General features: G+C 35.2%; 1 protein-coding gene across 3 annotated transcripts in view; it reads right to left on the bottom strand.

Annotated features, from left to right (window-relative positions):
• The window catches only part of Pnpla8 (patatin like domain 8, phospholipase A2), a 61,954-nt gene continuing 48,029 nt past the window's right edge, over nt 1-13,925 (bottom strand). For all 3 annotated transcript variants that reach the window (XM_087553194.1, NM_001108020.2, XM_087553195.1), the window contains 3 exon segments: nt 12,262-12,456; nt 5,169-5,364; nt 1-2,292 (listed from right to left, as the gene is read on the bottom strand). In XM_087553194.1, the coding sequence (XP_087409320.1) occupies nt 2,018-2,292; nt 5,169-5,364; nt 12,262-12,456 (666 nt within the window). In that variant the 3' untranslated portion in view covers nt 1-2,017.

Raw genomic sequence — 13,925 nt, 5'->3', positions numbered from 1 at the left:
TTAGTTCTAAATGACACAATTTTATTAACATTATAGAAGAATCAAGCATGTTAAGCCTGATCTAAAAAACAGAGGGAGGTGTAAACTTCATTAGTTTTTACTTTTTCAACTTGAGTGACTATTAAGAATTCTTCAGAGTGGTCAAATGATCAACACAAACACAAGATGACTGTTACCCTAAAATACTTTTCTCAGGAATAATTCAATAGAACAACAGAAAAAGATAAAGCCCCTGCTTAGCAAGGTATTATAGATCAAAGTCAAAGCTATAGATCTTGACGTAGAATATTTGATCACTTTTTCATTTTTCTAAATATTTTAATTTGTCAAGATATGGCCTTTTTTCCCCTCCCTCCTTTCTTCCGCACGTAGCTAGGACCACACCTAATAAGCATTCAATGGGATGATATACTATGCCTGTCCTTTCTTCTCAGATAACAGGATGGACTTCTGGATTATTGTCAACCACTTTTGTCTTTCACAAACATAGAAGTAGTATATGCTACAAGTGTAATTGTTGACTGTTTGGTTTTTTGATTGTTTGAAATACAGTTCCTCTACTATGTAGTTCTCTGACTGTACTGGAACTCGCTATATACACCAGAATAGCCTAGAACTGGAGAGATGTTTCCTCTGCCTCCTGAACACCGAGACAATTTGCTTTTGCAAAAAGCTCTGAGATCATAAAGACTGACCTTTCTATTTTTTCTTATACTAGTAAGTCAGTCTAGTTGCATAAAAGTTTATTTGTATTTAAAGGCTAAAAAGGAGTGTTTAAATTATCTTCTGAAATAACTGGAAGCTTATTTATCTTGTTCTTAAAAAATAAATGAGAAGTCACAAAATTTGACAATTACCTTTCCTCCTTTTTCAAATGAAAGAGCTGAACCTTATAAGCTGTCCGCTGTCTTCAAGATCATGCCCAGAGGCTGACTATTCAGCCCACTAATACCCACATTCTCAACCACTCCAGGGCTCTCACCCATCTCATTGCTCTGGTGACCCAGCACTGCAAACACTATGACAACACAGGCAGCACTGTTAGTTTTTGTGTATTAAGCAAAAGATACACACCCTGGTTTCATTTTTCATAAAAAATTTCAATTAAATGTAAAGATTTACAAGGGCAATTGTACAGTGAAGATTAATATATTTGGCCTATGGTGCCATGCTTAACTTCTGTAAATCTAACTAGGCTAACATTTCCTCATAAATGTTACAAGAAACCAGGCAATCATTATTAGCAATTAAAAAAAAAACCTTTAAAATGGCATTAGCATTGAACAAGTGGTCACTTCAATAATTTATTTTTGCTAATGATAAGAATATTTTCTCAGTAAAATCAATTAATTAATTCTATAACAGTAAATGATATGATACCATTTGATCTACAAAAGTGAACAACCTTATCTTGAAATTTCAAGAAAAAGTTCACTGGAAATCCATCAATCATTTTGAATAGAAAATTGTGTCCAGTTTTTTCATATTTCAAACATAAATGTACTTTAAACAGAGAAAATCCCATTTCCTATCTCTCTTTCCATGATTATTACAGTGAAAGGTAACACATGGATTGTGGGTGCACGTAGGGAAATGCTAACGGTGTAAATGTAAAGAGAAATCACCTTTTGACATGAAAGAAAATCAACAGTCACACAAGTTCCACATGATTGAAATGACAAAAAAGAAAGCATAAAGTGTAACATTCCCCATTGCTTGTTTGGCACATATATTAGTACATTTTGAAACAGCAAACAATTTAAGACTAATAGATACTAAAACCAAATAGCATAGTAATAAAACGTCTAAAGGTTATGAACATCTTAAATACCTAATTCCCATATAACTTTTGTTACCAATCATATCTTCTGTGAGGTTCGAGCTACTCAAAGCATTATCTGATTCAAGGATTCCCGGATTTCACTAAGTGTCCTACACAAAATTCACGTGAATCACACTGCTCCTCTATAAACTTATGGATCTTTTGATGGCCTTGAGGAACACATGTATACCCTACTCACAATTTTGAAAAAAATGGAAGGCCTTCATACATATCACTTTTTAATTTTATCCAATCACTAATCTTCTGAAGAGTTGTTTTTTCTCGACTTAATATTTTTGCAAGTTTTTTCATCTTTTCATCATTTCTTTCTAGATACTTCATCCCTTCCAGCTGAAGCTGGTCCAGCTTCTCATTGCGGCTTTCATCTAGGGGTATGTTTTCACAGATCACAGGATTAAACCTAAAATACGTGTCAGCAGGTAATAGACCATCAAGCATTATGTGGACTTCTGTTAAAACAAAAATGAAGAAAGGGTTGGTAAGAAAAGGTGTGAGGTAAGTTATTTTGAAATGATCCATTAATTTTTCTCATTTAAAATTATCTTCATTTTAGGCATATTACAAAAACATTTATTTTACTCACAATAGGCTCAACCTATATCAAAAATAAATCTACAAATTACAATTCACTTTCCAAATACTTCATATATTTTGCTCAATTAAGGATCTTGCTTGACTATTCTCCTTGATGAAATGCCTTCCTTTCTTTTGCTTTTCATTTTTTGGGGTATCATCTTCATTGGGCTATATATTTATGCATATTAAGATTCATCACTTTTAATTGTGTAATTTGACAAAATTTGGTAATGGATAAGCATTTGTTTTATTACCATAAGTCATACACATCCCCATGACTTCCAAAGGTTTCTGAGTCTCCACAGTGAACCATCCCTTATCCCGTCCTTTATAAAGGATGTCAGACAAACTTCCTTTATCATTGTTAGTTGTCTTGTCCTCCACTTAATTAGTTATAGATAAATTCACCATTTAATCAGTCACATAAACTTGCTGTTATATTTCAACAAAATTTATTATAAATCATTATATGTTTCAATGTAATTCTTATATGTTTTCAAACTGTCCGAAGCCTCTATATTTGTTTCATTAACTAAAGCATAAGTACAGTAACATTTCACATCTTCTAAAAATTCCAAAAGCACTTGCCATTGTATGAAGTATAGACTTATGCAGTATGATCCAGTTCACTAAAGACTATCTATAGTAGATGGCCTACCACAAGAAAATTGTATTCATTCATCACAAATGCAAATTAAAATCACAAACTCACAGTATAATGCTGGCTCTTATTAAAAGCTAAGAGATAGGAAGTATTGCTGAGAATGTGGAAAAGGGACCATACTGTATTACTGATAGATATGTGAACTGGTAAGACCACTATGCTAATAGAAGGGGTGCTTTATAGAACTATTTAACTACCATATGTGCCAGAAATCCCATTCTGGGTATATATTTGAAGGAAATGAAATCAGAATATTAATAAGGTATTTGTCATACCCTGTTCACTGCACTATTCAAAATAGTCCAGATATACATTTCAGTATGTATTTTACATGCATAAAGGCTTAAAGGCAGAAAAAACTTGTTATCTGCGATGTGACAGATGGATTTATAGGACATCATACTTGTTCAATGCATGAAGACAAATAATGCATGCTATTTACAGGTAGAACCTAAAGTAGTCAAGCTTAGAGAAAAGAGAGTATAGAATGCTAGCTGTTCCAGAGTTTGGCAATGGGAAAGATACTGGCCAAACGGTATAAACTTTCAATCATCACAGTTGAAATGATACTAGTGTTTAAATATACACTATGGCAACCATAGTTAATCACACCAGGAAAAGAAAAGATGCCTTAGCTCATGTATGGCAATAATTACACAGATTCTACTTTAAAGAAAAGTTGTACAGCTTTTGTCAGTTTTAACAAAGTGAAAAAGATATCTTACTAACTTAGCAAAACTAATTTGGCAAAAACTTCAGATAGCAAAAAAAAAAAAAATACATTTATCATGTTTTTGTGGGTTACCTTTTAAAAGATTATGGTCCTTAAAAGAAAGCAAAGAACCTCACTAAGTTACTGATTTAACTAAAGATATGTTGATATAGAGAATGAGTTCAACATGGAGCTGTTAAATGCTACTTTAAGAAATTAAAAACCCATTTTCGAACCTAAAAATAAAGTAGTAAGATAAAGAGATCTAAACAAAGCTAAGGTTCAAAACTCACTATTCAATAGACACGCACCAAAGGCTTAATATGTGCTAAAGACTGGAATGAACAATAAATCAGATAAGGCAAGATAAGCATTTTTACATTTTAAGGTCTGAGGATGGATCTCAGGGCCTCACAAATGCCAAGCAGCAACTCTAATACTGAGCTAAACTTTTACTTTCTGCCTTATATTCTAATGGCACAGATCGGTATGAAATAAATAACTAAGTAAATAAGTAAGTAAGTAAGTAAATAAATTACAACTATAAGAAGAAAATGTGCTTTGAAAGGGAGAGAAAGCAGCTGGGTAAGTGGCTGGAATAAGCTCGTGAGGAAGTTGGAGTAGTCTGGAAAGGTCTCTGGAGAACAGACAGCCTGGATGAAGCAAGGGCCTCACATCTGTCTGAGCGAGAGTCTTATAGGAACAGTATAAAAAAATAGAAGAGGCCATGAGGCCCATGAGTTCTCAGAAAGTATGGAGAACAAACAGTAAGGACTAATTAGATACACTTGGGGGAAGAAGAGGCACATTCGGGGGTTCAGTTTTATAAGGTCTGGTAAGTGTTAGTGGAAGAAGGTTTTTGGATTTTCTTCCACAGACAGAAAGCCTAGAAAATTTTAAGAGGAAGGACAACTGATATTTTAAATATACTTTAAATGACCCACGTAGGTCTTTTCTAGACTCTACGAGAAGGGCACCAGGAGTAGTTACAAGAAAGTATTCTAATGCCAGACAACTGCCACATTTGTCAGAATCTAATTCTCTTAATCCTCCAACTGTTTCACAGTTCTTATCTGAACATTTAAACCCATCCAACCCTTGCTGCTTTTCTTTTTCTTAACTGGCAAGTCTCCCCCTAAGCTTTTGTGCCAGGTCAGCTGTACATACTTCTCTAACTGTAAGCAAGGAAGGATGGCCTAACTTCCAGGAGAGCAGTCTCCTTAGGACCACTGACAAAGGAAGGGTGAGGAGCTCCTCTGTGCTTCCTAAGCTCACAATACAGACCTAAACCACTCTTTCACAGTTGAGATTACATTTTACCTAAATCAAAATACTGTAAGTTGAAGTGTCTGAAGTAGCACAGGAAGACTAACCCTCTGTATCTGTAGCACTGCTGATGACATTGGAGAGCTTGGTCTTCAGGCTCGTGTATGTTGTGGTATTCCTCACATCACTCTCATATCGTCCTGTGCCCAGGGATACTATACACTCTAGTGGGGTATCTGGCCAGATACATTTACATTCGTGCAGGGCCAAGGCTGAAGGGTTATTCAGAAGCAAACCTCCATCCTGTAAAACACAAGCCATAAAAGTAGTCAGTTCAGTACTTACTACAGGGAAAAGCTACTAGTGTAGTGATTGTAGTGATTGACTTATGAGAAGAGGATCCTTTCAAATGAGTTTATTCAGATGCTACAATTGCAAAACCTACTGTCTAGGAGGATAAGTTTTAGTTATCTATTTTGAACAACTTTTTGGATTGCTTTCTGTATGCTGCTTAAAAATACTGAAATGAACTGAAAATCCTAAAAACGTTTTCAAGTATATTTATTTATTTATTGTGTGTGTACCTACATGAAGGTAAGAGGAAAATTACTGTGTGAGTCCCTGGGACTGAACTCAGGTCACTGGATTTGGTAGCAAAGTACCTCTAACCACTGGGCCATCTTGCTGGTCCCTGAACCAAACAACTATTAAAGACACTACATTAGTTAATAGTTAATAAGAACAAAACAATCTTTCACAAATTCAGTGTAATCAAATTAACTAAAATTTAAACAAAATAATTTTAAGGTATCACATCCACAGTATAGTTATAACCTGAAGAAAGTAGGAGAACATTTAAACTTCTAAGTCAATGGTTCTCAACATGTGGGTCATGACCTTTGCGGGTTCTAAAAACCCTTACAGAGAGGTCACCTAAGACCATTGGAAAACAGATATTTATGACTCATAACAGGAGCAAAATTATAAAGTAGTAAAAGAATAAGTTTATGGATGGGTTCATCACACATGAGAAACTGTATTAAGGGTCATAGCATTACCTCTATTCTAAGTGTTTATCAGTAGCAACATGATTTTAAAGAATTCCAAAATATAAAATATGCTGATAGAGTATGTTGTAGAAAAACTTGAATCTTACTCAGGGTTGAAAACTATAAAAGTAAGGACATATTTAAAATCATGGTCAAACTTTAACAAACCGGATCATACAATAATATTTAAATCTATTTCATTACTATATTATATATTGAGCTTAAAATCTAGGGACATACATCTGATTGAAGTTATTTTAAGTAACTACTTCCTATATGGCTTCTGCATATATTCCCTTTGTAGATGTTTGATTTGTTCCTCTGTGTCACTTAGCTTTTGAGTTTCTGAGAACACCTCTGTAAAGCCAAAGTTTCTAATTTTGATGAACTCTATTTTACGAGTGACTTTTGTAAATAGACAGTAACTTTAAAAAAAAAAAAATAACTGTTAGGAACCTACTTAACCCTAGATCACAATGAGGCTCTTATAAGTGTTTTACACTTAAAACTACAATCTACTGAATATTGTTGGTATAATCTGTGAGGTTTATGTCAAAATTACAATCCACTAAGTATTCTTGGTATCAGCTGTGAGGTTTGCAGAGAGTGTGGGAGAGGCAGAAAGAGAAAGAGGTGCGAACAACAGTAGTGATATATTTCAAAGCAATTTGTGGAGAAGAGTCTCCTTGGGGCTGTGTAGATGCTTTAGTGGATAAAGTGCCTGCTATTCAAGTAATAGAACCTGAGTTCAGATACCGAACACCTATTTGTGGTGGCACACATTGTGTTTGTAACTGGAGAGTAGAGACAGGCACAACACTGGGGTCAGTCTGTCAATTGGTAAGCTTTGGAGTCCATGAAAGACCTTGTGTCAACAAAGAAGCTGGAGAGCAAAGACAGTTAAGTTAACATCTGATATTCATAGATTGCTCACATGTGCTAAACACACATGCATAGCTTGTTCCACAAGCTAGCTATTGAACTACCCGTTGAACTTCTTTGTTTCTTTAGCTGAGATAAAGGTCATATAGATATAGGTCTATTTCTGGACTCTTTTATTTTACACCCAACTCCCCCTCTCCCACTGACCTAACTTCCTCAAAAATCAGTCTAACGTGCACTCACACTAAAAAGCAGAGATACAAAATGCCAGCGATCACTAGTAGAAAGTTTTTATTTCTGAGATTCCAGGGAAACATGAGTCCATCAGATTCTGAGAAAAGCAGTTCAGTTACATCTTTTCACTGCTTATTCCATTCTGCCTCTCAATATGGGCTTAAGTTGTCACTTTGTGATCTAATTTCTATCTCTGAATTGCTGACCACCACCATCTTTACTTCAGGGCTTTGAAGGACTGTGCTGTATGTTTCTATGCTGTGACTTTCGTGCAAGGATAATCTTTCAAATTATATCTCTTGTTGGGCATGGTGGTGCACCTGTTAGCCCAGCACTCTGGAAGCTGAGAAAGGAGGACTGCTGTGAGTTTCAATGCAAACTGAACGACATAGATAATACAGGGCCAACCAGGGTAACACAGTAAGACCCTCTATTAAAAGTAACGGGCTGGAGAGATGGCTCAGCGGTTAAGAGCACCCGACTGCTCTTCCAGAGGTCCTGAGTTCAATTCCCAGCAACCACATGGTGGCTCACAACCATCTGTAAAGAGATCCGATGCTCTCTTCTGGTGTATCTGAAGACAGCTACAGTGTACTTATATATAATAAGTGAATAAATCTTTTTTTAAAAAAGTAAGTAACAACAGGAAATATCTCTCATCATTAGATGCCAACATTTCATACCATGTCTCTTTCCAAGATGCTAGTACAGGACAAGAACAGCATAGCTGGTTCTCACTCTGGGGATGATGTTTACTTTGTTTATAGAGTTAACAGCCTGAATTTTTGGTATATTTCTTAGTGATTTAGTTTAATGCTTATCATTCCTAAAGTCAGAGTAGCATGGCAAAGAATAAATAAATAGCAAAATCCTAATTAAAGTCAAAGTACAAGTTAAAGATGTGAGAGCACTTACCTAGCATGCTTGAGGTTCTGGGTTTGAACCCTGCACGTGAGAAAGTGTTGTGTGTAGCAAAGGAGGGATTGACAACTACCAAGTACATTAATTGAGCTCATTTATCAAGAGCCTAAATAACCATCTGTATACTCCTGTGGATTAAAAGGCTTAAAGGGAAGCCTTTACCTGGTGTATTGGCTCACTATAGGTGGGAGAACTTTTCTGCTAAGCTCCCTTTCCTCAAAGAATCCTTTTGTTCTCTGCCTGTCACTATAATCTTAGTGCACCATACTTGTCCTACTGGCAGAGCTCTCTGTTCTTTCTTGCCACTGATAACAGTCCTCTTCTCTTCCTCTACATACATTAAGCTGTTTCAACATGCTCCAAGAAAAATATTCATGGTTTAATTTCACAGTGTAACCTCATCTTCTGAAAATGCTATTTCCCTCTGATATGACAAATGTGGTATGCCGCTAATAAATGAACGCCAATGCCCCACATCTCAGCTTTCTAACTTTCTTCTTCCAAAAAACCCCCAATTATTTATTTATTTATTTATTTATTTATTTATTTATTTATTATTTATTTAGTTTGTTTGTTTGTTTGTTTGTTTTATGACTGGATCTCAGTATGCAGAACTTAGGCTCTCCTTGTACTCATGATCTTCCTACCCTACCTTCTGAGATGGCATGGCTACTTCTTTCTTAGTTTCTTTTTAATGCCTTACTTTTACTGGTTTTAATTATGTGTCTATGCGCACTCAGGTGTCCATGGAGCCAGAGGTATCAGATTTCCCGAGGACTGGAGTTACAGGGGGTTGTGAACTTTCTGATGTGGTTGCTGACAATCAAACTCCTGTCCTCTGGAAGAGCAGTACTTACTCTTAAGCACTGAGCTATCTCTCCCCGGTTAAACCCTTTCTTGAGTTTGGTTTTTTAATTTGAGGGGCCTTTTTTTTTGTAATAAATTAAATATAGGCAAAATTTAAAGGGAATAACTCATTTGAAGGTTATAATTCAACAGCATTAACTACCTTTAAACTTGAAACTTTTATTTGTAACATTTCCAAAAACATTTTTATCCACATTGTAAGCACTCCCCATTTTCTTCTACCTAATTGACTATTCATTCTATAGACAACTGAAATGAAAAGTTCTTTGTAAAGAAAAAAGCACATCTGTATTATTTAACTATCTTATTAGTGACTTTATCAACTCAGTCTATAAATATTTATGCTGTAGTCTGAATTACTAGGCCACATTTAGCTATCTATGCCTTTTATTGGGATCCATGAAAAAGAAATTAATTCTGTAAGTTCTGTTAATTGTAGAGAACTCTTACTAATACAATGATGTATTGGATTCTGTTTAGCAAAGATGGAAAGTTAACAACTTAACTTTAGAAATAGAGATGAAAAAAATGAGACAGAATGATTCTGTGTGAAAAGTATTAGTTCAAGAAAAGTACTATGCTAGTTTCTGACAACGGGGAAGTGACTGAAGCTATTGAGAAAGAATCCCAGCTTTAGTTCTGTCATTATTTTGCTATAATGACCAATATTAACATGGGGAGGAAAGGGAAATTTACCTTACCCTTTGCAGCTTGATGATTGGTGAAACATCAACCAAGAAAATGCTCTATAGACTTTCCTACAGGCCAGTCCTAGGGAGGCCCTTTCTCAATTAAGATTTTTTTCTTCCTAAATCCTGTTCCATAACTAAAATGAGATACCTGTACACATGGCAGTTAAAATATATTCTTAAAATGAGATTAAAAATAATATAAATTTAAAGAATTTAGTATGACAAGGTTATGAAAATGCTCTATTTTAATGTTATCTTTTGCTTTCAAAAGGGTGAGAAAGAGACACAACAACTTTACTTCCATTGTTAAGCAATCAAGATCATTTATATTTTAGAATAAAATATTATTTTTAAGGGGGAAAAACTATCTCATTTTTTCCTCAAGATTTACAAAAAGACACTGTAAAAAAGGTATGGACTTAAATCTAAAATTATAGACTCCATTTGAATATTCTTTTTAAGATAAATGTGTCACTGTTCCTGGAATCCACTGGTTCCATTACAGTACATCACTTATTCCATGTAGTTGTATCCTTTACATAAAATATTATCAGTAGCTCAAAATAAATTTACAGATTACAGTCATCAGTATAAAAATGGTCAAAAATGAAAAGAAATACTCCTAGTCTTTATAAAATAGAAAAGAAACCAATAAAGCACTACAGACATACTTCCCTTATATAAAACTAAAAGCCTTAGGTAAGAGGATTGTGAGATTAGGGCCAACCTGAAATAATCAGGGAGTTCTAAGTTCTGGCTACCTACGGAGATGGGGGTGATGGGCAAGAAAGAAAATGTCTGTGTGTATTTGACTTTTTACTGGAGGTCTGTAGCATGACAACATTAAAAGGTACAATTTATAAACATGGTATTTTTAAATATTAAATAATTTTTCACTTGGGACACAATTATAATAACATAAGAAAAGAATTTATTGATAAGAACAGAAACATACATAAGATAAATATTGTTATCTGCTTAATAAATTTTCAATCAATATCAGAAAAAACTGTTTCAATCTAACTATAAAGACTCTATTACTTCTAAAAACTAAAAGCAGGATAATTAACCAACATTTTACAATGCTATTTTGTCAAAATGTAAAGCAAAATTGAGAAAAATAGTTCAAATTTTCTCTCACACATGTAAACTAAAATTCTCTGTGGGTTAGTTTTCAAGTTTATATAGCTGACAAATAGCTTATACAGAAGATCTATCTATGCGTGGGCTTTGGGATAGTTTGTATATGCTTGCCCAGGGAGTGGCAGGATTAGAAGGTATGGCCCTGTTGGAGTAGGTGTGGCACTGTGGGTGTAGGTTATAAGAGGCATCCTAGCTGCCTGGAAGCCAGTATTCTGCTAGCAGCCTTCAAATGAAGATGTAGAACTCTCAGCTCCTCCTGCACCATGCCTGCCTGGATGTTGCCATGTTTCCAACTTGATAACAGACTGAACTTTTGAACCTGTAAGGCTGCCCCAATTAAATGTTGCCTTTATAAGAGTTGCCTTGATCATGGTGTCTGTTCACAGCAGTAAAACACTAAGACAGGCTTTGAATGCTATCTAAAGGTTCTTGGCAATATTAAACTTGGAAATATTAGACTTTCCCCCACATAACTATTAAAGAGTACACAAATACTTCAATGATTTGAAAAGAAAGAATTCACGATTCCTTCAACTAAGAGTGATTTTAAGTGGGAAGTCACATGAAAATTCAGCATTTATGAAAATACATATTTTGGAAATATTAGCTCAAAAGCTTCAACCTACCTTATTTTTATTATTTAGTATAAGTTATGAACTCAGATTTTCATACAGTATAAAAAACTCGACAGAGAAAAAATTAAGTAAATGAATCTATACAGAAAAAAAGAATTAACAATATTCAACTTTCCATTTAATTCATATATTTGAAAGAAAATGGCTAGACACTGCATCTGCAGCTGTGACTTTCTGATCTATCCTTAATAGTTCTGAAGACTCTAATTCCTTATTTGTAAATGGAAACAGGTCTGTCTCCCAAGTAGCAACAAGGAATAAATGAACCAATGCATGTGAAGCTTGCTGAGCACACAGCTAGCTTAGTGAGTGCTTGCTATTATCTGACATCCTTGCCCCCACAGTTTTCCCTTCAAAACTGTCACACAGATGGCCTACACCTCCAGAAAATTTATCAGTTTTTATCACACTGGCATAAGGTTCAGGCACACTATCCCAATTTCCATCAATACGTACTGTATTTATCAACCACACAATATAAAACAGAAAAGGTTTTCCTAAACAAACAAATAACAAGTTTCTTAAGTTATGGAATTTTTGACTTAAGTGAAAACATGAAGAATTCCTTGTTGATCCTTGTGAAATTTAGTAACAATAAGTACATTCTAACTTAAAAAATGTCTTTGAAAAAAATCTTTGTTTTTTTTGATATTTTAATATAATTATTTCATTTCCTCCTTTCTATTCCTCAGTCCAAACCCTCCCACATAACCCTCTTTGCTTTAATGCTTATTGAAACACTTAAGAGTTTAAAGACATTCACACAGGTCAACTTACCTGATGAAGATCATTCCCCAGCGCATATTCTGCAAAGTAGCCTGGAGCAGCTGATGAGGCTCTGATGGCCTGCCACATTTTATACTGACAGCCTCCTAGATAGTGAGAGTTGGTGCCAGGAAAATGTCCATAGTTTCTGAACACAAAAGCTTTTGGTGTTTGTCCTCTGTTTACTATGGTACTTACAGCAGCTACCTACAGAGTTAAAAAGTAAACAAAAATATCACTATTAACCATAATATCTAGATTCTTTAAAAACTGAATACTATTTATTATTATTAAATTTTTTCCAATTTTTTTTTTTCGGAGCTGGGGACCGAACCCAGGGCCTTGTGCTTGCTAGGCAAGCACTCTACCACTGAGCTAAATCCCCAACCCCCATTATTAAATTTTTAAATGCAAAGAAACTCATTCTGCAGTCCTACTTGGCCTAAAACTCATCACATGAGCCATACTGGCCTTGGCCTTGTGCAATTCTGCTGCCTAAATCTCCTGAGTGCGGCAGTCACAGGTGAGAACTGCCATGGCGGTAGAATACAATTTGGTTATATATTGATAAGATCAAAAAGAACTATGCATTAACCCAAAATACTAAAGGAAAACTACATGTGTATTACAGGAGGAAGAAAAGATTATAAAATGGGATAAGCTTTGACACAAGTTTGAGATATACTAGATGAGAACAATAATACAAGATGCATTTGAAACATGAATCAAGAATTGACCAATGGGACCTCATAAAACTACAAAGCTTTTGTAGGGCAAAGGACACTCGTTAGGACAAAACAGCAACCAACAGATTGGGAAAAGATCTTTACCAATCCTACATCCAATAAAGGGGTTAATAATTTGTGGTTAATAACTCACAAAGGTAGACCGCAGGGAGACAAATAACCCTATTAAAAAATGGGGTTCAGAGCTAAACAAAGAATTCACAGCTGAGGAATGCTGAATGGCTGAGAAACACCTAAAGAAATGTTCAACATCTTTAGTCATAAGGGAAATGCAAATCAAAACAACCCTGAGATTCCACCTCACACCAGTGAGAATGGCTAAGATCAAAAACTCAGGTGACAGCAGATGCTGGCGAGGATGTGGAGAAAGAGGAACACTCCTCCATTGTTGGTGGGATTGCAGACTGGTATAACCATTCTGGAAATCAGTATGGAGGTTCCTCAGAAAATTGGACATTGCACTACCTGAGGGCCCAGCTATACCTCTCTTGGGCATATACCCAAAAGATGCTCCAACATATAAAAAAGACACATGCTCCACTATGTTCATAGCAGCCTTATTTATAATAGCCAGAAGCTGGAAAGAACCAGATGTCTTTCAACAGAGGAATGGATACAGAAAATGTGGTACATCTACACAATGGAGTACTACTCAGCTATTTAAAAAAATGACTTCATGAAATTCATAGGCAAATGGATGGAACGAGAAATATCATCCTGAGTAAGGTAATCCAATCATCCCCCCAAAAAAACCCCACACATGGATGGTATGCACTGACTGATAAGTGGATATTAGCCCAAAAGCTCAGATTACCCAAGATACAATCCACAGACCACATGAAGCTCAAGAAGAAAGACAACCAAAGTATGGATGCTTCAGTCCTTCTTAGAAGGGGGAACAAAAATATTCATAGGAGGAAATACGGAGAC

The sequence above is a fragment of the Rattus norvegicus genome, chromosome 6 (genome assembly GCF_021556685.1).
Source record: "Rattus norvegicus strain SHRSP/BbbUtx chromosome 6, alternate assembly SHRSP_T2T, whole genome shotgun sequence".
NCBI classification, from domain to species: domain Eukaryota; kingdom Metazoa; phylum Chordata; class Mammalia; order Rodentia; family Muridae; genus Rattus; species Rattus norvegicus.
This window is presented reverse-complemented; position numbering and strand designations above follow the sequence as displayed.